This window comes from Eleutherodactylus coqui, chromosome 8 (assembly GCF_035609145.1).
Source record: "Eleutherodactylus coqui strain aEleCoq1 chromosome 8, aEleCoq1.hap1, whole genome shotgun sequence".
Lineage (NCBI taxonomy): Eukaryota > Metazoa > Chordata > Amphibia > Anura > Eleutherodactylidae > Eleutherodactylus > Eleutherodactylus coqui.
Window position 1 is genome coordinate 153,420,631 of NC_089844.1, and position 26,090 is coordinate 153,446,720.

Below are 26,090 nucleotides of genomic sequence, written 5' to 3' on the forward strand. Positions count from 1 at the left end.
CTGTCGGCTCTCCTGTGTGGTGTAGTATATAGAGGAGCTGTCGGCTCTCCTGTGTAGTGTACTGTATAGAGGAGCTGTCGGCTCTCCTGTGTGGTGTAGTATATAGAGGAGCTGTCGGCTCTTCTGTGTGGTGTAGTATATAGAGGAGCTGATGGCTCTCCTGTGTGGTGTAGTATATAGAGAAGCTGTCGGCTCTCCTGTGTGGTGTAGTATATAGAGGAGCTGATGGCTCTCCTGTGTGGTGTAGTATATAGAGAAGCTGTCGGCTCTCCTGTGTGGTGTAGTATATAGAGAATCTGTCGGCTCTCCTGTATGGTGCAGTATAGAGAGGAGCTGTCGGCTCTCCTGTGTGGTGTAGTATATATAGGGGCTGTCGGCTCTCCTGTGTGGTGTAGTACATAGAGGAGCTGTCGGCTCTCCTGTGTGGTGTAAAATATAGAGGAGCTCTCAGCTCTGCTGTGTGGTGTAGTATATAGAGGAGCTGTCTGCTCTCCTGCGTGGTGTACTATATAAAGGAGCTGTCGGCTCTCCTGTGTGGTGTAGTATATAGAGAAGCTGTCGGCTCTCCTGTGTGGTGTAGTATATAGAGAAGCTGTCGGCTCTCCTGTATGGTGCAGTATAGAGAGGAGCTGTCGGCTCTCCTGTGTGGTGTAGTATATATAGGGGCTGTCGGTTCTCCTGTGTGGTGTAGTATGTAGAGGAGCAGTCGGCTCTCCTGTGTGGTGTAGTATATAGAGGAACTGTCGGCTCTCCTTTGTGGTGTAGTATATAGAGCAGCTCTCGGCTCTCCTGTGTGGTGTAGTATATAGAGGAGCTGTCCGCTCTGCTGTGTGGTGTAGTATATAGAGGAGCTGTGGGCTCTCTTGTATGGTGTAGTATATAGAGGAGCTGTCGGCTCTCCTGTGTGGTGTAGTATATAGAGGAGCTGTCGGCTCTCCTGTGTAGTGTACTGTATAGAGGAGCTGTCGGCTCTCCTGTGTGGTGTAGTGTATAGAGGAGCTGTCGGCTCTTCTGTGTGGTGTAGTATATAGAGGAGCTGTCGGCTCTTCTGTGTGGTGTAGTATATAGAGGAGCTGATGGCTCTCCTGTGTGGTGTAGTATATAGAGAAGCTGTCGGCTCTCCTGTGTGGTGTAGTATATAGAGAATCTGTCGGCTCTCCTGTATGGTGCAGTATAGAGAGGAGCTGTCGGCTCTCCTGTGTGGTGTAGTATATATAGGGGCTGTCGGCTCTCCTGTGTGGTGTAGTACATAGAGGAGCTGTCGGCTCTCCTGTGTGGTGTAAAATATAGAGGAGCTCTCAGCTCTGCTGTGTGGTGTAGTATATAGAGGAGCTGTCTGCTCTCCTGCGTGGTGTACTATATAAAGGAGCTGTCGGCTCTCCTGTGTGGTGTAGTATATAGAGGAGCTGTCGTCTCTCCTGTGTGGTGTAGTATATAGAAGAGCAGTCGGCTTTCCTGTGTGGTGTAGTTTGTAGAGAAGCTGTCGGCTCTCCTTTGTGGTGTAGTATATAGAAGAGCTGTCAGCTCTCCTGTGTGATGTAGTATATAGAGGATTTGTCGGCTCTCCTGTGTGATGTAGTATATAGAGGAGCTGTCAGCTCTCCTGTGTGGTGTAGTATATAGAGGAGCTGTCGTCTCTCCTGTGTGGTGTAGTATATAGATGATCTGTCGGCTCTCCTGTGTGGTGTAGTATATAGACATCAAAAATTTTGATCAGTAGAGTTGTGGGTGCAGAGACCCCCGCTGAACACTTCAATGAAGGGGCTAGAGCTCTCTTCCAAGCGCTGTACCCGTTCGGCTGTCTTCATTGCCTGTTGTTGCCTCATAGCAGCTTAAGAGTGATGCATAAACTTTTTTGGAAAGCTATACATCCGTGTTAATTAGTTGAGAGGCAATCAACACTGACAGTTGAGGGACCACAATGCTCAGCAACCGGACCCCCACTATTAAAAACATTTATAAAGAGTGCAGTTACTCTTTAATGTAAAAGTGATTGTTACCCCTGTCCTGCACCCCATCACCCCCAGAATTAGCTGACCCCTTTCCCAGCTCTATTCATTGCACATCTATGACTTTCCGCGCTCCCCCGTATATCTTGTAGACCCTTTTGTGCTCTATGTGCCACTCGAGCGCCAAAGCAGGCTGTCTCCCCAGTCAGTTATCCCGGCTGTTCTCTGTTCCCTTCACTACCGACCTTCTGTCCTTGTTTTCTCTTATTAAATCTTCTATTGACTCCATTGTTAAGTTTATTTTCATACCACGAGTCGCCCACACACAGAAAATCCTGCTCCGTGACCCGCTACCCACCCCACACTGTGCTCTCCCACACATATACCTTCACCTTCTCACTAAAAAGCATCTAGTACTTAATCTGTTCCACCAAAGCCAATAGAGACTGCGCTCTGCACTTAAAGGGGTATTCCGGGCTTTTACAGGTATTGGATCCCCATCCATCAGCTGTCAGTGGAGCCGGCCAGGCATCGGGATAAGTGGTCAGGTGATGAAGCAAAACCGCCAGTTTCACTCCCATTGAAATCAATGGGAGCGCTGTGCTTCTGTTACACTTTCTGCCCTTCTTATGGACATCTGGTCCTGAGCATAACGAGGAGCTGAAAGTGTAACGGAAGCGCACCGCTGTCATTGATATCAATGGGAGTGAAGCCCGCGCTTTCAATTTCTCCCCTGACCCCTGATGACGCCGCCTGGCCCTGCTGCACTGATAGCAGGCTGGAAGATCAGATGATTGGCGTGGATCCCGAGCTGTGGATCCCCATCAATCAACTACTGATGACCTATCCAGAGGATAGGTGACCAATTGTAAAAGCCCAGAATACCATTTTTTATTTGAAAATTGGTCCCTAATTCCTTGTAGCTGATGCAAACTTTATCAGAGAAAATCATATGACAATAGATCAAAAAGCAAATTTCTCCTCAACTATCTGGAGCTCTGGGATCACACCTGTCTCATCAGGTCTCGGCTGTCACATGTATCGCTGCTCTTCCTGTCATTTCGCCAGTGTTATCTCTCCCTGCACTCATCATTAATACATGGCACTACATTCTCCAGCTCTCACATCTTTCTTCTCATGTTACCTCTCACAGCTCTGGCCACTGTCACTCATATAAGTCACTCTCCTCCATCCCTCATACACTCAGAAGATGCTGTCTCTCTCCTTATGTCTCATATACTCAGTAGAAGATGGCACTCTCATCCCCACTCCCTCATACACTCAGTAGTAGCTGTCACTCTCATTCTCCCTCTCATACACTCAGTAGTAGCTGTCACTCTTATCCTCCCTTTCATACACTCAGTAGTAGCTGTCACTCTCATCCTCACTCTCATACACTCAATAGCAGCTGTCACTCTCATCATCCCTCTCATACACTCAGTAGTAGCTGTCACTTTCATTATCCCTCTCATACACTCAGTAGTAGCTGTCACTCTCATCCTCACTCTCATACACTCAGTAGTAGCTGTCACTTTCATCCTCCTTCTTTCATACACTCAGTAGTGGCTGTCACTCTCATTCTCCCTCTCATACGCTCAGTAGTAGCTGTCACTCTCATTCTCCCTCTCATACACTTAGTAGTAGATGTCACTCTCATCATCCCTCTCATAAACTCAGTAGTAGCTGTCACTTTCATCCTCCTTCTTTCATACACTCAGTAGTGGCTGTCACTCTCATCCTCCCTCTCATACGCTCAATAGTAGCTGTCACTCTCATTCTCCCTCTCATACACTCGGTAGTAGCTGTCACTCTCATCATCCCGCTCATACACGCAGTAGTAGCTGTCACTCTCATCCTCCCTCTCATACACTCAGTAGTATCACTCTCATCACCCTTATCATACACTTAGTAGTAGCTGTCACTCTCATCCTCCCTCTCATACGCTCAGTAGTAGCTGTCACTCTCATTCTCCCTCTCATACACTCGGTAGTAGCTGTCACTCTCATGATCCCGCTCATACACGCAGTAGTAGCTGTCACTCTCATCCTTCCTATCATACACTCAGTAGTAGCTGTCACTCTCATCATCCCGCTCATACACGCAGTAGTAGCTGTCACTCTCATCCTCCCTCTCATACACTCAGTAGTATCACTCTCATCACCCTTATCATACACTCAGTAGCAGCTGTCACTCTCACCCTTCCTGTCATACACTCAGTTGTAGCTGTCACTCTCATCTTCCCTCTTATACACTCAGTAGTAGCTGTCACTCTCATCATTGCTCTCATACACTCAGTAGTAGCTGTCACTCTCATCATCCCTCTCATACACTCAGTAGTAGCTGTCACTCTCATCTTCCCTCTCATACACTTAGTAGTAGCTGTCACTCTCATCCTCCCTCTCATACACTTAGTAGTAGCTGTCACTCTCATCATCCCTCTCATACACTCAGTAGATGCTGTCACTTTTATCATCCCTCTCATAAACTTGTTAGTAGCTGTCACTCTCATTATCCCTCATACACTCAGTAGCAGCTGTCACTCTCATCATCCCTCTCATTAACCCGGTAGTAGCTGTCATTCTCATCATCCCTCTCATACACTCAGTAGTAGCTGTCACTCTCATCATCCCTCTCATATACTCAGGAGTGGCTGTCACTTTTATCATCCCTCTCATAAACCAGTTAGTAGCTGTCACTCTAATCTTCCCTGTCATACACTTAGTAGTAGCTGTCATTCTCATCATCCCTCTCATACACTCAGTAGTAGCTGTCACTCTCATCATCCCTCTCATATACTCAGTAGTTGCTGTCACTTTTATCATCCCTCTCATAAACCAGTTAGTAGCTGTCACTCTCATCCTTCCTATCATACACTCAGTAGTAGCTGTCACTCTCATCCTCCCTCTCATACACTCAGTAGATGCTGTCACTTTTATCATCCCTCTCATAAACTTGTTAGTAGCTGTCACTCTCATTATCCCTCATACACTCAGTAGTAGCTGTCACTCTCATCATCCCTCTCATTACCCGGTAGTAGCTGTCACTCTCATCATCCCTCTCATACACTCAGTAGTAGCTGTCACTTTCATCATCCCTCTCATATACTCAGTAGCGGCTGTCACTCTCATCATTGCTCTCATACACTCAGTAGTAGCTGTCACTCTAATCTTCCCTCTCATACACTCAGTAGTAGCTGTCACTCTCATCATTGCTCTCATACACTCAGTAGTAGCTGTCACTCTCATCTTCCCTCTCATACACTCAGTAGTAGCTGTCACTCTCATCCTCCCTCTCATACGCTCAGTAGTAGCTGTCACTCTCATCATCCTTCACATACACTCAGTAGTAGCTGTCACTCTCATCATCCCTCTCATACACTCAGCTGTAGCTGTCACTTTCATCATCTCTCTCATTAACTCAGTAGTAGCTGTCACTCTCATAATCCCTTTTATACACTCAGTAGTAGCTGTCACTCTCATCATCCCTCTCATACACTCAGTAGTAGCTGTCACTCTCATCATCCCTCTCATACACTCAGTAGTAGCTGTCACTCTCATCATCCCTCTCATACACTCAGTAGTAGCTGTCACTCTCATCCTCCCTCTCATACACTTAGTAGTAGCTGTCACTCTCATCATCCCTCTCATAAACTCAGTAGTAGCTGTCACTCTCATCCTCACTCTTATACACTCAGTAGTAGCTGTCACTTTCATCCTCCTTCTTTCATACACTCAGTAGTAGCTGTCACTCTCATTCTCCCTCTCATACGCTCAGTAGTAGCTATCACTCTCATTCTCCCTCTCATACACTCGGTAGTAGCGGTCACTCTCATCCTTCCTATCATACACTCAGTAGTAGCTGTCACTCTCATCATCCCTCTCATACACTCAGTTGATGCTGTCACTTTTTTCATCCCTCTCATAAACTTGTTAGTAGCTGTCACTCTCATTATCCCTCATACACTCAGTAGTAGCTGTCACTCTCATCATCCCTCTCATACACTCAGTAGTAGCTGTCACTCTCATCATCCGTCTCATACACTCAGTAGTAGCTGTCACGCTCATCTTCCCTCTCATACACTCAGTAGTAGCTGTCACTCTCATCATCCCTCTCATACACTCAGTAGTTGCTGTCACTTTTATCATCCCTCTCATAAACTCGTTAGTAGCTGTCACTCTCATCATCCCTCTCATACACTCAGTTGAAGCTGTCACTCTCATCCTCCCTCTCATACACTCAGTAGTAGCTGTCACTCTCATCATTGCTCTCATACACTCAGTAGTAGCTGTCACTCTCATCATCCCTCTCATACGCTCAGTAGTAGCTGTCACTCTCATCTTCCCTCTCATACACTCAGTAGTAGCTGTCACTCTCATCATTGCTCTCATACACTCAGTAGTAGCTGTCACTCTCATCATCCCTCTCATACGCTCAGTAGTAGCTGTCACTCTCATCCTCCCTCTCATACACTCAGTAGTAGCTGTCACTCTCATCATTGCTCTCATACACTCAGTAGTAGCTGTCACTCTCATCATCGCTCTCATACACTCAGTAGTAGCTGTCACTCTCATCATCCCTCTCATACACTCAGTAGTAGCTGTCACTCTCATCATCCCTCTCATACACTCAGTAGTAGCTGTCACTTTCATCATCCCTCTCATACACTCGGTAGAAGCTGTCACTCTCATCATCCCTCTCATACACTTAGTAGTAGCTGTCACTCTCATTCTCCCTCTCATAAACTCAGTAGTAGCTGTCACTCTCATCATCCCTCTCATAAACTCAGTAGTAGCTGTCACTCTCATCATCCCTTTCATACGCTCAGTAGTAGCTGTCACTTTCATCTTCCCTCTCATACACTCAATAAAAGCTGTCACTTTCATCATCCCTCTTATAAACTCAGTAGTAGCTGTCACTCTCATAATCCCTTTTATACACTCAGTAGTAGCTGTCACTCTCATCATCCCTCTCATACACTCAGTAGTATCACTCTCATCACCCTTATCATACACTTAGTAGTAGCTGTCACTCTCATCCTCCCTCTCATACGCTCAGTAGTAGCTGTCACTCTCATTCTCCCTCTCATACACTCGGTAGTAGCTGTCACTCTCATGATCCCGCTCATACACGCAGTAGTAGCTGTCACTCTCATCCTTCCTATCATACACTCAGTAGTAGCTGTCACTCTCATCATCCCGCTCATACACGCAGTAGTAGCTGTCACTCTCATCCTCCCTCTCATACACTCAGTAGTATCACTCTCATCACCCTTATCATACACTCAGTAGCAGCTGTCACTCTCACCCTTCCTGTCATACACTCAGTAGTAGCTGTCATTCTCATCATCCCTCTCATACACTCAGTAGTAGCTTTCACTTTCATCATCCCTCTCATACACTCAGTAGTAGCTGTCACTCTCATCATCCCTCTCATACACTCAGTAGTAGCTGTCACTCTCATCATCCCTCTCATACACTAAGTAATACCGTGTTTCCCCGAAAATAAGACCCTGTATTATATTATTCTTTCCCTAAAAGAGGCACTAGGTCTTATTTTCGAGGCATATCTTATACTGTAACAGCGGCTCTGCTGCAATTTCACTTTCGAAAGCATCATTGATGAGGTGCATTCGAGCGTATGTCTGCGAGGCTCCTATTGAAATCAATGGGAGTGTTTTGTACCGCGATTACTTTGAAGTTCAAAACGCCGCAATAATCGCGGTACAAACGTCTGTGTGCTACTTACCCAGCAGGCGCCGTCCGGGTCCCTCCTGCTGGTCGGCGAAGTTTTGGCACGCCTGCTTGCAGTCGCTGACAGTAGATCGCTTTCTGGTAATGGCGTTCGTAAACCCCACCTTCAGGAAGGGATGGCTCCGATTGGTTCTCTAGCACTGTGGCTCAGCCAATCAATGCAGCACTCAAAGAACCAATCACAGCCATCACATTGGTTTATCGAGCGCTTCATTCATTGGTTCTTGCTAAGCCAATCAGAGCCATCCCTTCCTGGAGGTGGGGTTTACAAACCCCATTACTAGGAAGCCATCTTCTATCAGTGACTGAGGACTGCAAGCAAACCTGCCGGAACTCCAGAGACTAGCAGGAAGGACCCAGACAGCACCCGCTAGGTAATGTATTGCTTTTTCTATGTAGTGTAGTTAGGGCTTATTTTCAGGGTAGGTCTTATTGTCAGGAAAAAACAGTAGCTGTTGCTTTCATCCCCTGGCTCTCATACAATCAATAGAAGCTATCACTCTCATCCTCCCTCTCATACACATGTCTCTCTCATACACTCAGTTGATGTTGTCACTCTCCTCCTCTCACTCATACATTCAGTAGGTGCTGCCATTCTTATCCAGTCTCTCATACACTCAGTAGAAGCTGTCTCTCTCATACACTCAGTAGAAGCTGTCATTCTCATCCTTCCTCTCTTGCATACTCAGTAGGTGCTGTCACACTCATCCTTCTGTCTCTCTCTCATGCACTCAGGAAGCTGATTCTCTTACCCTTTCTTTCTCCCTGTCTCTCTCATACACTACGTATTGTCATTCTGTCTCACCCTGTCTCTTTTACTCTCCCTAGCAGCTGTCACTCTCCTGTCTCTCCCATAAGCTCCGTAGAAGCTGTCTCTCTCTCTCTTGTCTCTTTTATACACTCAATTGAAGCTGTCTCTCCCCCTTTGTCTCTCTTATACACTCAGTAAAAGCTGTCACTCTCATTCTGTCTCTCTCATACACTCAGTAGAAGGTCTCTCTCATACACAGTGAGAAGCCTTCACTCTGTCACTCTCCTGCTGTCTTATACAGTCAGTGAAAGCTGTCTCTCTTCCTTTGCCTCTCATACACTGAGTAGAAGCTGTCCTTCTCCCTCTGTCTCTCTCACATACCCAGTAGAAGCTGTTTCTCCCCCTTGTCTCCTTTGTACACTCAGTAGAAGCTGTCTCTCTCATACACTCAGTAGTAGCTGTCATTCTCATCCTGTCTCTCTCATACACTGAGTAGGAGCTGTCTTTTCCCCCCTGTGTCTCTCATACACTCAGTAGTAGCTGTCACGCTCATCATCCCTCTCATACACTCAGTAGTAGCTGTCACTCTCATCATCTCTCTCATACACTCAGTAGTAGCTGTCTCTCTCATACCCTGCTTAGAAGCTGTCTCCCTCCCCCTATCTCTCTCTTACACTATGGTAGTAGCTCTCACTCTCCTCCTGTCTGTCTCATACACTCAGCAGAAGCTGTCTCTCTCATACACTCAGTAGTAGCTGTCACTCCCATCCTTTCTGTCATATACACTCAGTAGAAGCTGTCTCTCTTCCTTTGTCACTCTCTTACACTTAGTAGTAGCTGTCACTCGCATCCTGTCTCTCTCATACACTCAGTAGTAGCTGTCACTCCCATCATCTCTCTCATACACTCAGTAGTAGCTGTCACTCTCATCTTGTCTCTCTCATACCCTGCTTAGAAGCTGTCTCCCTCCCCCTATCTCTCTCTTACACTATGGTAGTAGCTCTCACTCTCCTCCTGTCTGTCTCATACACTCAGTAGAAGCTGTCTCTCTCATACACTCAGTAGTAGCTGTCACTCCCATCATCTCTCTCATACACTCAGTAGTAGCTGTCACTCTCATCTTGTCTCTCTCATACCCTGCTTAGAAGCTGTCTCCCTCCCCCTATCTCTCTCTTACACTATGGTAGTAGCTCTCACTCTCCTCCTGTCTGTCTCATACACTCAGTAGAAGCTGTCTCTCTCATACACTCAGTAGTAGCTGTCACTCCCATCATCTCTCTCATACACTCAGTAGTAGCTGTCACTCTCATCTTGTCTCTCTCATACCCTGCTTAGAAGCTGTCTCCCTCCCCCTATCTCTCTCTTACACTATGGTAGTAGCTCTCACTCTCCTCCTGTCTGTCTCATACACTCAGTTGAAGCTGTCTCTCTCATACACTCAGTAGTAGCTGTCACTCTCCTCCTGTCTGTCGCATACACTTAGTAGTAGCTGTCACTGTCCTCCTGTCTGTCTCATATACTCAGTAGGAGCTGTCACTGTCCTCCTGTTTGTCATATACAGTCAGTACAAGCTGTCTCTCTCATACACTCAGTAGTAGCTGTCACTCTCCTCCTGTCTGTCTCATACACTCAGTAGTAGCTGTCACTCTCCTCCTGTCTGTCTCATACACCCAGTAGGAGCTGTCACTCTCCTCTTGTTTGTCATAAATAGTCAGTACAAGCTGTCTCTCTCATACACTTAGTAGTAGCTGTCACTCACATCCTGTCTCCCTCCTCCTGATTCTCTCATACACTCAGTAGTAGCTGCCACTCTCCTCCTGTCTGTCCCATATACTCAGTAGTAGCTGTCTCTCTCATACACTCAGTAGTAGCTGTCACTCTCCTCCTGACTGTCTCATATACTCAGTAGTAGCTGTCACTCTCCTCCTGTTTGTCATAAACAGTCTGTACAAGCTGTCTCTCCCATACACTCAGTAGTAGCTGTCACGCACATCCTGTCTCCCTCCTCCTGATTCTCTCATACACTATGGTAGTAGTTGTCACTCTCCTCCTCTCTGTCTCATACACTCAGTAGAAGGTGTCTCTCTCATACACTCAGTAGGGGCTGTCACTCTCCTCCTGACTGTCTCATATACTCAGTAGTAGCTGTCACTCTTCACCTGACTGTCTCATATACTCAATAGGGGCTGTCACTCTCCTCCTGTTTGTCATATACAGTCAGTACAAGCTGTCTCTCCCCCTCGTCTCTCATACACTGAGTAGAAGCTGTCTCTCTCATACACTGGGCAGTAGCCGTCTCTCTCATACACTCAGTAGTAGCTGTCACTCTCCTACTGTCTGTCTCATAGACTCAGTAGAAGCTGTCTCTCTCATACACTCAGTAGTAGCTGTCACTCTCCTCCTGACTGTCTCATAGACTCAGTAGAAGCTGTCTCTCTCATACTCATACACTCAGTAGTAGCTGTCACTCTCCTCCTGTCTGTCTCATAGACTCAGTAGAAGCTGTCTCTCTCATACACTCAGTAGTAGCTGTCACTCTTCTCCTGTCTGTCTCATATACTCAGTAGGGGCTGTCACTCTCCTCCTGACTGTCTCATATACTCAGTAGGGGCTGTCACTCTCCTCCTGACTGTCTCATATACTCAGTAGGGGCTGTCACTGTCCTCCTGACTGTCTCATATACTCAGTAGGGGCTGTCACTCTCCTCCTGACTGTCTCATACACTCAGTAGTAGCTGTCACTCTCCTCCTTTCTGTCTCATATACTCAGTAGGGGCTGTCACTGTCCTCCTGACTGTCTCATATACTCAGTAGGGGCTGTCACTCTCCTCCTGACTGTCTCATACACTCAGTAGTAGCTGTCACTCTTCTCCTGTCTGTCTCATATACTCAGTAGGGGCGGTCACTGTCCTCCTGTTTGTCATATACAGTCAGTACAAGCTGTCTCTCTCATACACTCAGTAGGGGCTGTCACTCTCCTCCTGACTGTCTCATATACTCAGTAGGGGCGGTCACTGTCCTCCTGTTTGTCATATACAGTCAGTACAAGCTGTCTCTCTCATACACTCAGTAGGGGCTGTCACTCTCCTCCTGACTGTCTCATATACTCAGTAGGGGCTGTCACTGTCCTCCTGTTTGTCATATACTGTCAGTACGAGCTGTCTCTCCCCCTCGTCTCTCATACACTGAGTAGAAGCTGTCTCTCTCATACACTGGGTAGAAGCCGTCTCTCTCATACTCTCAGTATGGGGTGTCATTCTCCCCCTGTCTCTTGTCCCCCTCCCCCGGGTCTTACCTGCCCCTGGATGAGGCGCAGCAGGGAGCTCCTGTCCATATACCCGCAGAGGGGCTGTTGTGGGGGGCGCTGCACTGATCTCTACCTGCAGAGTAGCCCCCCACTCCAGGGTTACAGGGGGCGAGTGGGGAGCTGCGGGAGGAGAAGGGGGAACATGCAACGGAGACCGGAGAGGATGGAGGAATGACTGACAGCTCCCCTCCTGCCCAGTGCAGAGGAGATGCCAGGAGGAGGGCAGGTGAGGCCGGGTAATGGGCACGATGCGGGGATTACTGTTACTACTGGGGAGCCGGGCACACGGGGCAGCAGCTAGCGGGATGCAGGCACTGGCACAGCCGGGGAGGCTGCACACACTGAGGCCACCGGAGATCCAGGTGATGCCCACCCAATCCACGCTTCCACACACGGCTGCGAGCTGTCACATCCCCCTCCCATCACACACACAGGCCTGGGCACCGCCTGCGAATGCCAATGAGGCAGATCGGGGGTGTGTGGCAGCCAGCAGCCAATGGCAGGCCGGGGAATGGGGGGCCAAGCCTGGAGGGCGGGGGGAGAGGCAGCCCCTTCATCACCTGAGTACCCCAAACCCATCACTGTGCCCTCCATTTACAGCAACATTGTGCCCTCTGCCATCCGTTACCATGGCACAGCCCTATCATTATCCTTACAGGATGAGATTTTCCAGCTCACATTAATTGTATCTGGTACAGATGACACCTACCACTGTGGCAACTAAACGGTCATCCACAACCGACCGCGGTCTGCGCCGTCGCTTTACCGGACGCGGTGTGGATTGTTTAGTGGTTACTGCTATGATTGTGATACTTAATGCAGGTTTTCCCTCATATGCCTGTCACATGCGCCCCTGATGTTAGGGGGGACAGGGGGCTAACCGGTTGGATAAGCAGAGCCGGACTTTTCTAACACCACTTATCCCTACTTTATAGAAAGAACATACATGTGCGACCCCACAGACACGTGTATTAAAGGGGAATCCTCGGGAATTAACCTCTTTTAGTATTGATGACCTACCCTCAGGATAAGTCATCAGTAGTTGATTGGCAGTGGTCCGCCACTTGGGAGCCCAAGTGACCACCTGATCTCAGCCGCTTCGGTCACTGCAGCCGGCCGGCTGGGGTCGGAGCCAGAATTGCTATAGAAGGTACAGCTCACATTGATTTCAGTGGGAGCGAGGCCTTCTATAAGACTGGGTTCACACAGGGCGGATTTGCCGCGGCAAATCCGCCCACGGCCGCTAATCTCGGGATTAGCCAGCCATGTGGACGAGATTTCTCAGAAACCTCGTCCACACGGGACAGCCAATCCGCTGCGGTAAGCCCGGCTAAAACCGTGGCTGCGGCCGCCGCAGCCGCGGTTTCGGAAGATGCAGCATGTCTATTTACCTTTCCTTTTTTGTTTATTTTCGTCGCGGCCGCGCTCTCCTCTATGGGAGCGCCGGTCGCAACGGAATCCCGGCGGAAATCTCGCGGTTTTTGCTGCGGCCAAACCGCAAGATTTCCGAGGGGAATCCGCCCTGTGTGAACCCAGCCTAACACTTCCGATTCCAACTCCAATGTGGATGTCTGGCCGCAGTGCAGGTGCTGAGATCAGCTGATCCCCAGCGGTCCCTAAGTAGAAGTCATCAGTACTAAAAGGGGTTAAATGTTGAAATGCCCCTTTAAAGGGAACCTGCCATGAAAATGCTTTCGAACCTACCGGCAGCATGTGGTAAAGCAGAAGATGAGCGGATTCGTATATAGTTTTGCGGGAAAAGATTCAGTAGTATTTGTGGCTAAGGGCCCATTCACACGGTCGGATTTTCTGTTCGCTTTTTTTACGCATGTTATATGGACAGCATACATTGATTTGCATTGGTGTATTCAGATGAGAGTTTTTTTTGTGGACCGATCGTTCACTTGAAAACGCAGTACGTCGGACCAAAATCGCCTATTGAAGTCTACGGGATCACATAAAAATTCAGCAAATGCGCAGTTGCATATGTATTCAGTGGGGGAAAGTAACATAATTGGACCTTCTTGCTTTGTTTTTGCTTTTTTTTGCATATGTGAAAAATGCAATGAATATGGATGCAATACAGGCATTACAAGTGTGCAAATCATCAAAAACGCATACGGTATCGTTGTACCTTGTCTCCACCAGAATAATGGGTGGAGACATGCTTTGGCAGTCCTCAGTTGAAGGACACACCCCAAGCATCTGATTGGCTGGTGCAGACGTGCCCTTCAGAGCTGGACCTACTGGGACCCACACACATGGCACTGGAAGCGGGGCCAGCCCTGTAGCTGCGGCCACTAGTGCTGCATGACTGACAGCGGTCCACTTGTGCCCTGAGCAGCGCCATTTGGAGGCAGTTCACCTCGGCGCTCCGGCGCTGTTAGTCTGCCTGCCACTGTGCTGAAGTGCCGCAGTGAAGGCCGGCCAACAGCTGTCACTCACAGCATCTCCGTCGCAGTGTACTGCTGCAACCTCCGATCGCTGTACTGCTCTGTAACCAGGTCAACCACCACTGTGTGCCAGGTGTCAAGCGCAAAGTTTCAGGCCGCCACGCAGCCTTGCCATAGGGATGGAAAGATATCAATAGACTACAGTAGACAGAACATCAGCCAGTCAGAAGCTAGGGGTGTGACAGGGGGTGTCAACTGCAGCTTAGGCTGGTCCGCCACTAGCTTCCGGTGGAGACAAGATAGAGCAGTACCAACGCATACAACATGCACATACATACGTATTGGGAGTCATCAGTTTTTCACAGACAGAAATTGCATACACCCATGTGAATGGGTCCGTAGGGCTTCAACAGACGAACGTATTCACAAGTACGCTAACCACAACGGAGCATGTTTGCGCATGAACATGGTTTGGAGATGGTAATAATCAGGCTGACAGGCGCGTGTCAGCGCATAGTACTGTAAGTTTTGTGCTCTAACTTCGGCTGCCTGTCCACGGGCGTTGCGGTATCCCGTGGCGGATCTCAGCCGCGGGAGCCGGAGACGGCACTCCGCTGTCAGCCTTATCTAATAGATAGGCTGACCACAGAGAATTGCGGCATGCTCATGGACAGGGGGAAAGGGCTCTCCATAGCGGCTGCGGGGAATGCAGTTCAAACTCGCCCGTGGACAGGCAGCCGTCCAGTTCACATGCGGGTGTGATACTCCCTTTCTGTGGAATAGAGTGGCTATTAAAGCCCAATAAGGGCCAGCTGGCTCCGCTAGTTACAACCTTTACCTCGGTTTTCTGAACCTGCCATAGACTTCTATGGCTGCTTGCTATGTAAAACTTAGAAAGATAGGGCAGTAAACATGCTCATGAGAAGGAACCCATTGGGTTCTGTTCATCACATTTTGTGGGCGTGATTTTCGTCAGTTTAAAGCCATTACGGGTTGAAATCTCTGCTCATGCTGAGCTTATGGGTTCAGAGACGATAGAAATCAATTATTGAATAGCTCCGCCTACTGGACTCCAACACTCAGGTCTTCTTTGCAGATTGAACTGCTCGTTATTACAAGGTTCCCCAACACTGTTGTTTCCCAACTGCTGTTTGTTTCCCAATTGCTGTTTCAATTAAATCCATTTTTTCAAACCTTTCCTCTGTAGGGGAATCTGCAGTTGGGGACTTGTTATTTGTATAGCACCAACTTATACCACAGCGCTTTCAGGTAATTTATTTATAACCACCCCCTCTCAGCAAGCTGGGTACCTCGGATGGTTAACCTTGAGTCAGCTACCTCAACCATGCAGGAATTGAACTCGCAACCTTCAGGTTGTGAGCGAGAGTTTAGGAATATGTACTGCTGCCTTAACACTCTACGCCACACAAGAGCAGTTTTGTGAATGCATGGCGGGGGGAGCAGGGCTAGAGCGTATTTTTACTAAAGCTGTTATCATCACCATCGCTAATAAAACTGCTTGGGGGCGGGGCAGCTCCACAGATTTTCTGGACAGCTGTAGTGGTCAGTCAGTGCTGTAAGGCAGCCCAATCACCAGGAAGGAGGGCAATCAGTAAGAAGCCCCGCCTCCAGAGCTCTTATAATTGACTTCATCAGCAATGATGAGGGTAGCAGTCTTGATATTGGCACATTTTATCCCTCCTGCTCTGCCCCTACATAGACCTGTCAGCAGTTTAGCATCTGTATAATGTTTAGAGGCACTAGGTCTTTTTTTGGGGGGATGTCTTATTATACTTACCTAGCAGGCTTGGTCCAGGTCCCTCCCACTACTCTCCTGACCTCCGACGCATTGAGCCGCAGCATTGATTGACCAATTCATAAATCTCGCCTCCACAATGTGATGGCTGTGATTGGTTCTTCGACCACTGCTCAGCCAATCAATGCAGCGCTCAATGAACCAATCACAGCCATTGCATTGGTTCATTGAGCGCTGTATTAATTGGCTGAGCAGGGCGCAAGAACCAATCAGATCCAATCACTTCCTGTAGGTGGGAATTATGAATCCCGTAACCAGGAAGTGATCTTCTGTGGGTAGCTGAGGACTGCAAGAAGTGTATCTGAGCTCCTGAGAGCAACGGGAGGGACCTGGACTGATCCTGCCAGGTAATGTATTGCTTTTTTTCATGTAATGTAACTAGGGCTTATTTTTGGGGTAGGATTTATATTTCAAGACCCCCTAAAAAATTGAAGTAGGGCTTCTTTTCGGGGTAGGTCTTATTTTCGGGGAAAGGGGAACTTTTATTTCAATATTACAGTCAATAGGAAAGGTATGGAAACAATGTATGTCTTCTAGTGTTTAGTGTAAATATTTTTGGTTCTCAAATGCTCAAGAAAAAAGAACACAAAACTTTTCTAACAAGAATGACTGTAGATTGAAAAGTATATGATTTTCATGTAAAAGACGGACACACACATATGGAAACATATGGTTGTACAATTAACGGATATTGCAAAAAACGTACACGTATGCTTCCCGACATCAGATACAAGTGCATGGAGCAGGCTCTCAAAAAATAAGACTATTAAAAGTTTGAAGAAAAACTTTTCTTGTCGTCACAATACAGTATATAAAAAAAGTAAAAATTGGTATCATGGTGTCTGTAAAAGTCGAATTTAGCAAATATCAGTGCTGAAGAGCTGGCTGCTTACTTCAAAAAGGAAATTGATGACATCCGTCAGGAAATAACTTCCCAATCCCAGACTAGCCATGACCCTAGTCTTGTCAGCACCGTATCTAGCTCCTGCTCACTGTCTGTACTCAGACCAGCGACAAAGGAAGAAGCCTCCAAATTGCTCTTCTCTGCTCGCCCCACCACCTGCGCTAGCAACCCCCTCCCCTCACACCTCCTCCGTTCCCTCTCCCACTGGTCATCTCCCATCTCACCACTATATTCAACCTCTCTCTGACCTCTGGCATCTTTCCCTCTACTTTCAAACATGCCATCATATCCCCACTGCTAAAGAAGCCGACTCTTGACGTGACTGATGTCGCCAACTACCGACCCATCTCTAATTTCCCCTTCATCTCCAAACTACTAGAACGCCTGGTTTACTCCCGCCTTGTAAGCCATCTATCAGAGCACTCTCTCCTAGACCCCCTACAGTCTGGCTTCTGACCTCAACACTCGACAGAAACTGCCCTTACAGGGGGATGCAATGACCTACTGACAGCCAAATCGAGGGGCGATTACTCCCTACTGATCCTCCTCGACCTTTTTGCAGCATTTGACACTGTTGACCACAAACTCCTCCTCAGTATGCTTCGCTCCATTGGCCTAAAGGACATTGCCCTCTCCTGGTTCTCCTGCTACCTATCTGACCGCTCTTTCAGTGTCTCCTTTGCTGGCTCTACCTCTCCTTCTCTTCCCCTTGCTGTTGGGGTCCCCCAGGGCTCGGTCCTCGGCCCCCTTCTTTTCTCTATCTACACAGCCCCTATTGGAAAAACTATCAGGAGATTTGGCCTCCAATACCACCTGTACGTTGATGACACCCAGCTATACACCTATTCCCGTGACATCTCTGCACCTTTACTCCAAATCATCGCTGACTGTCTGTCCGCTGTCTCTAACACCATGTCCTCTCTCTACCTAAAACTAAACCTCTCTAAAGCTGACCTGCTGGTATTTCCACCCTCCACTAACCGACCTCCTCCTGACATCTCCATCTCAGTGTGTGGCACTACCATAACTCCTAGAAAACATGCCCGCTGCCTTGGGGTCATATTCAACTCTGATCTATCATTTACCCCCTACATCCAATCTCTGGCCCAAACATGTCTGCTGCACCTCAAGAACATCGCAAGAATCCGCTCTTTTCTCACTGTGGAGACGCTAAAAACGCTTACTGTTGCCCTCATTCACTCCTGGATCGATTATTGCAAATCGTTGCTGATCGGCCTCACCTGCAGCAGACTCTACCCTCTCCAATCCATCCTGAATGCGGCAGCCAGGCTCATATTACTGTCCAGCCGCTACTCAGATGCCTCTGCCCTGTGCCGGTCACTGCACTGGCTGCCCGTTAAATACAAAATTCAATTTAAACTCGCTACCTTCATCCACAAAGCCCTCCACAGCGCAGCGCCCCCCTATATCGCCTCCCTCATCTCAATCCATCAACCAGCCCGGGTCTCCGCTCTGCTAACGAAACCACACTGAGCGCCCCTTTAATTCGAACTTCTCATTCCCACCTCCAAGACTTCTCCAGAGCAGCACCGGTCCTCTGGAACGCACTACCAAAGGCTACCCGAGCAATCCAGGACTCGCAGAGCTTCAGGCGTGCTCTAAAAATGCACCTCTTCAGGGAGGCATACAGCATTCCCTAAACAAACCCCTTTGTACTCCGCCTGATAACATGCTCCCTGACCTACTGACTGCAATCCCTGCTAGCCATCATAAACCGCTCCTGCAGTCATACTGTTTCTGCCGTCACACGGCTAAATGTCTGACCATCGTCTGTGTATATCATCCCTCACTCTCCACCTCGCCATACCGTGCACATCTCCAGCCCCTTTACCTTCTGTATCCCCCCATTACTTGTAGTATGTAAGCTCGTTGGAGCAGGACCCTCACCCCTATTGTTTCCATCAACTGATTACTATGTAACCGTGGTTCTGTAATGTTTGTATTTTGTCTTTCTGTATTCCCCCCGTCTATGTAAGCGCTGCGGAATATGTTGGCGCTATACAAATAAAGTTTATTATTATTATTAATAAATATCACATTTTTTACCCAACACAATATGAACACGGTAAAAAAAAAGACAAATGCCAGAATTACGCTCTTTTTTTTACCCCATCTCCAAGAAAAAATTGAATATAAAGTAATCAAAAAATCGTATGTACCCCAAAACAGTACCAATAAAAACTACAGTTCACCACACAATACAGGAGCCCTCACGCAACCCATCAACGGAAACTGATGGGGGTCAAAAATGGAGACAAAAGGCTATTTTTTTCCAAGTATTGCAACATAAAAATTGTATAAATTTGATATTGCTGTAATCGTACTGACTCACTGAATAAAGAGAACGTGTCATTTGTACTGTACTGAGAACACTGTAAACCCCCCCCCCCAAAAAAAAAAATAATTTTCCCACTTTGCCAACTTAGATATTTTGTACAAGTTATTAAATACATTACATGTTACCACTGAAAAATAGAATTTGTCCCGCAAAACACAAGTCCTCAGGGAGACGTGTCACTGGAAAAATAAGAACGTTCAGATTTTATTCAATGTGGGGATGGAATAATGAAAAAAAAGTGCAGGAAGGGGTTAAAGTTGCATATGCCTATATCATTATTTTTGACATATACACTAAGCGTACATTTAAAATGTGCTATGAAGAACCCCTAGTGGATCACACTCTGGTGCGGTGTTTTAGCCCACAGATTCATTTCCTGCATTCTCCTTCCCACTCCCAACACAGACGTGTAAATATCTTCCCACCACTAGGGGGCACACTATGCAAGCGCTATTCTTGTCAGTAGAGGCCATGTAGTGGATCGCCTCCTAGTGGTGAGAACAGGGTAACATATGAGCAGCACTTGATGTAGTCATGTACTTGTTACCCCTGTTCAGCACTATGACTCCCCCCCCCACCCCCACCCACCCTCCCACCTCTACAGATCAGGAGAACCTTAAACCTCCCATTGCAGTGTGGAATGACGGGAGCAGATGATACGACCCAGTAATGTTGTCTGGTAGCGGCGCTGTGCTGTATATCAGCGCTGAGTTGCAGCATTTCTTCGCCGTTATCCGGACATCTGTGCCTCTCGGCATTCACGATTTATGTCATTTACAAGGAGGATTTTATTTCCCTCCGAGTCCCTTATGTACAGAACCTTCTCATCAACAGACGGCAGAGTTATGGAGCTTTGTGTAGTGTTCAATACACTCCCAGCATCGTCCTGAGGAACTGAAGCATCTCTGAAGGGAAGGAGATCGGACTCCCACGGAGCTCACTTCAAGACGGTGTGCCCCAACTCATGTGAGACGAGACACATATACCATCAGACTGGACACAAGGTCTCTGTCACTAAAGGCCGTATCCGTCATACAGTGTCCTATCCGAGAGCCCATGACTACCACATGTGCCCAAATGGACCACAACAGCTCTTGTGAGTCCAAACCAGCCCCTTCTAAAGCCCGCCAACTGCTGGGAGAGGGCCCAAACTGCTAGTTTGCCAGTCTGGCCATAAAATTACACAAAGCCAACCTGGAACTTATTGGTCGGTGAATCCATTGATATATGTACTCATCTGTAGTCCCTTGAGCAGTTCAGATGTCCTTTTAGAAAATAACTTTAGTATGTGCTTATTCTGCCAAAGAAAGTCACTTGTTAGAGCAGAAGTTTGTGCTGCAGAGCTGCTCTTTACAGTAACTGGAGAACAGAAAGTTGCAACCATATTCAGTCATTGTGGGGGATATGGAGAGTTGTCTTTGGTAGCCCAGTCACTCAATTACATACAATTAATATAAAACACATCCCTGCTACTGTCTACATGTCTGTCAGTCTGGGTGTGTTAAGGTCCAGCCTTAACACAACGATCATCGCTCAAAAGCCATCTTTTGAACGATAACCGTTGCGACTAAACGCACTGCTATCATGCACCGTTCGAGCACTATTCGTTTATCGATGATTTCTAGCAAGCTAGAAATCACTGATGACTGTTATCAGTGCCGCATGCTGATTTTCTCAGTGGGCGGCGCTGATAGTATTCTTTTCGCTGGTATCCTGCTGGCAGTTCTCAGCGGAACACCAGCTGAAAGCTCCGAGAAAAATGCAACTGTTTGCCTATAAAAAACAGCTGTTTTGTTCTCGCAGCTATCGCGGTGGTATCCTGTTCCGCCTGCATAACTCTTAAGTAGCGAATTAGCTACTTAGAGTTATGCAAAGATGATCGCTCAAAACTGTCACTAAAACTGTTGTTTGAGCGATTATCTTTCAGTGTAAGGCACACTGCACACGGGCAAAAATTCTGCAGCAGAATTTCCGCCCCTGGACGCCTGCATAGCAGACGGCCGTGATTTGTCCGCGTGAAAATACACGCGGAAAACAAATCGTGGCATGCTCTATTTCTGTGCGGGTCTCGCAGAGGCCCGCACAGAAATGTCTCTCCCGGCACCCTGGCTCTGCGCATGCGCCGGCTGTCCGGCAGTTGGCACATCAAAGAGCCGAAGCCGTGGGAGAGGTGAGCGCCGCACTGGTCCCTGCAGGGGCTCGGGTCCCGCTGTGAGAATTCTCGCAGTGGGATCCGACCCAGCCGTCTGCAGGCAGCCTAAATGGGCCTTTACTCCAAAAGTCATATCCTGGTGATTTTACATAAGGGATAAGCACTCCTGCACTGAAGGAGGAACATCCAAATGATTAACTACATATACTGAATCGCCCCTTTATTAGAGCCCCGGTCATCTCACAATTGGCACTCCCCTGTATGGTAATTCTTCCCGTGACCTCGATGTGCAGCATAAAATCATGTGACAAGTTCTCTGTGGATCAGTTTGAGTGTGAATCTACATTAGATGGGAAAATCCAGCAATCTGAGTGATTCCAACGGGGCCGGGATGTCACTACCAACCATGTGACGTTTTTTCATATAACAAAGTACAACAAGACGGAAACAACTTGTCACTGAAAGGGGTCAGAGGAGGATGTCAGGAATCGTTCTGACCAACAGACGCTGCGCAGTCAGGAGCTGCCGAATACAACGCTGGAGCTCCAACTAACATGTCTGAAAATACTACTCGCTGTTCCTTAATGGTAGACGGCCAGTTTTTGCATTTGCATACTTGAGAGAAATAGAAAGGTGAGACTCCAGGCGAGAAAACAGCGTAAAAACTTGTATCACTGAGCGGCAGAGAAACATCTCCCAATCAGATGAATCCAGATTCCTGTTGCCCCGTGCTGATGGGAGGTCAGAATTTGGCGCAAGCAGCATAAACCGATGACCGCTTCCTGTCAGCTGATCAGAACATGTCAGCACCTCCATCTAATCTGCAGCAACTACAAAAAGCTTCCTGTCCGCAGGGGCCTGTATTCCTGCAGAACGATTTAATCACCCAGTGGAATCTACACCATGATGAATTACTGCAGATCTGAAGGCCAAAGGAGTCCAACATGTTACTGGGCATTTTTACATAAAATATGCTTTGCAATCACAGAGAAAACTAAAATGTAAGAAGAACGGCCTTTATGATTAATCTAGTAGAAAAAAGTAATTTCTCATCCACAACTTTACTATAGCACAAAAAGAAACAAACATTTCATTGTCTCAACGTGTAAAGTAGTTTGCAAAATGTCAACATCTTTTTTTTTTCTCTTTCCCTCTTGTTTCCTCAGTAACAAGACGTCGACAGGAATCATTATCAGTGTACAAGTCTCTGTAGACCCTGCGGAGTGTTCACAGCATCTGTCCATCTCACAGGAGACCTGCAGTGCCGCAGAGGACTCTCACCGGACAGATTCGGCTAAATAGGGGAAAGTCTATGATGAGCTGCAGGAGACGGGGCTCTCCGTATTTTCAACGCGGAATGAAAAAAAGAGCCCGGTAAATATACAGATTTATAAAAATATAATTGCTATAATACTGCTCCCTATGTACAAGAATATAACTTACTATAATACTGCCCCCTATGTACAAGAATATAACTACTATAATACTGCTCCCTGTGTACAAGAATATAACTACTATAATACTACCTCTATGTACAAGAATATAACTACTATAATACTGCCCCCTATGTACAAGAATATAACTACTATAATACTGCCCCCTATGTACAAGAATATAACTACTATAATACTGCTCCCTATGTACAAGAATATAACTACTATAATACTGTCCCTATGTACAAGAATATAACTACTATAATACTGTCCCCTATGTACAAGAATATAGCTACTATAATACTGCTCCTATGTACAAGAATATAACTACTATAATACTGCCCCTATGTACAAGAATATACTATAATACTGCCCCATATGTACAAGAATATAACTACTATAATACTACCCCTATTTACAAGAATATAACTACTATAATACTGCCCCCTATGTACAAGAATATACTATAATACTGCCCCCCTATGTACAAGAATATAACTACTAAAATACTGCCCCTATGTACAAGAATATAACTACTATAATACTGCCTCCTATATACAAGAATATAACTACTATAATACTGCCCCCTATGTACAAGAATATAACTACTAAAATACTGCCCCCTATGTACAAGAATATAACTACTAAAATACTGCCCCTATGTACAAGAATATAACTAGTATAATACTGCCCCCTATGTACAAGAATATCACTACTATAATACTGTCCCCTATGTACAAGAATATAACTACTGTAATACTGCCCCCTATGTACAAGAATATAACTACTATAATACTGCCCCCTATGTACAAGAATATAACTACTATAATACTGCTCCTATGTACAAGAATATAACTACTATAATACTGTCCCCTATGTACAAGAATATAACTACTGTAATACTGCCCCCTATGTACAAGAATATAACTACTATAATACTCTCCCCTATGTACAAGAATATAACTACTATAATACTGCCCCCTGTGTACAAGAATATAACTATGAGTTATATTATTGTAAATAGGAAACAGTATTATAGTAGTTATATTCTTGTATATAGGAGGGGAGTATTATAGTAGTTATATTCTTGTACATAGGAGGCAGTATTATAGTAGTTATATTCTTGTACATAGGGGGCAGTATTATAGTAGTTATAGTCTTGTACATAGGGAGCAGTATTATAGTAGTTATATTCTTGTACATAGGGGGCAGTATTATAGTGGTTATATTCCTGTACATAGGAGCAGTATTATAGTAGTTATATTCTTGTACATAGGGGCAGTATTATAGTAGTTATATTCTTGTACATAGGGGGCAGTATTATAGTGGTTATATTCCTGTACATAGGAGCAGTATTATAGTAGTTATATTCTTGTACATAGGGGCAGTATTATAGTAGTTATATTCTTGTACATAGGAGGCAGCATTATAGTAGTTATATTCTTAAAGATAGGGGGCAGTATTATAGTAGTTATATTCTTGTACATAGGAGGCAATATTATAGTAGTTATATTCTTGTAGATAGGGGGCAGTATTATAGTAGTTATATTCTTGTACTTAGGAGGCAGTATTATAGTAGTTATATTCTTGTACATAGGGGGCAGTATTATAGTAGTTATATTCTTGTACATAGGGACAGTATTATAGTAGTTATATTCTTGTAGATAGGGGACAGTATTATAGTAGTTATATTCTTGTACATAGGGGGTAGTATTATAGTAGTTATATTCTTGTACATAGGGGGGCAGTATTATAGTAGTTATATTTTTGTACATAGGGGGCAGTATTACAGTGTTATATTCTTGTACATAGGAGCAGTATTATAGTAGTTATATTCTTGTAGATAGGGGGCAGTATTATAGTAGTTATATTCTTGTAAATATGGGCAGTATTATAGTAGTTATATTCTTGTAGATAGGGGACAGTATTATAGTAGTTATATTCTTGTAGATAGGGGACAGTATTATAGTAGTTATATTCTTGTACATAGAGGGCAATATTATAGTAGTTATATTCTTGTACATAGGGGGCAGTATTATAGTAATTATATTCTTGTACATAGAGGGCAGTATTATAGTAGTTATATTCTTGTACATAGGGGGCAGTATTATAGTAGTTATATTCTTGTAGATAGGGGGCAGTATTATAGTAGTTATATTCTAGTAAATATGGGCAGTATTATAGTAGTTACATTCCTTTCCACACAGGGTTGAGTTATAGTAGTTATATGGAGGATGTGGAATCTGTCTCCCTCCTGGGGCATGATGGGAGGTACATTCTGAATATAATAAGCATGTAATAAAACCTCTGTGATAAATTCTCTTTACTATGTAACCCAGTGCTTTATGATTCTCTTTATTATCACTGGTGACTGCTGTTGCCTTTTAGCTCTAGTTCATTAGATGTACAGAAGCTGCTACAACTCACCATATGTGACATTTATTATAATGTACCTCTTGTATTTCATGTATTGTAGCTGTTGCTTTCTGAAATAAGAACATACAGAGGAGGAATTTACTGTCAAGGACGCAGTGTTTGGAATAAACAGGATCTAATGTACCAAGAAGTCAGTTCTGCACTTTATAATCACTGATTTCAGTCTATCACTATGCTGTGACATACACGTGAGAGCGGTTGGATTATCAGGCTGCTGAACAGCATACCTGCATAATGTTACATTACAGTATACCCAGGGGAAAACATTAACAGTTTGTGAGCTGGAAGCCTCTCCCATAGCCTTGTAAATACAATACAACACGTTCTTTAATCAGGGAATAGGCTTTCCTTTAGTGAGGGCGGTATTAATTATAACCAGTATAGTGTTGCTTTAGATTGTGCTGGGACTTTCTGCTAGGAGAGAGGAAGAGAGAGCTGTGTCATGCATTCACATGCTGCAAAAATAAAAACTTGATGGCTTTTTAATAGTATTTCACAATTTGCATTACAAGCCTGCTTTTTTGAGGAGAAGAGAGTCTTTGTTCATTACAGCCTCTTCAACATGCAAGGTCGGGAAGAAAAGCCATCTAGGGCACAGAACATAACACCAGTCAAAATGTGTGGTTTAGTGTTGGGTCATAGGGAAGAATGAAAAGTCTAAGGTAGATTATTAAAACACATCTTAATTAGGGGAATGGGTCAACACAATGTAGATAATACTCTGGGCTCAGTGTTTCTGTTGGAAGCTTCTGCCTGTCTCTTATAATGTAGGTTCAGTCTCACACGCAGATCAGTCTGTATTATTTTGGCACTTGACAGAAGTAGAGAGAAGCCCTGCAGG

The 26,090-nt window shown here is 45.8% G+C and overlaps 1 protein-coding gene across 1 annotated transcript in view; it reads right to left on the reverse strand.

Moving 5' to 3' along the window:
- RHBDL1 (rhomboid like 1) overlaps positions 1 to 12,167 on the reverse strand; it is a 47,019-nt gene extending 34,852 nt beyond the window's left edge. Inside the window, exon 1 of the mRNA XM_066576729.1 lies at positions 11,745 to 12,167. Within this exon, the coding sequence (XP_066432826.1) occupies positions 11,745 to 11,783 (39 nt within the window). The 5' untranslated portion in view covers positions 11,784 to 12,167. The remainder of the gene's footprint in view (positions 1 to 11,744) is intronic.
- Between the last annotated feature and the right edge of the window lie 13,923 nt (positions 12,168 to 26,090).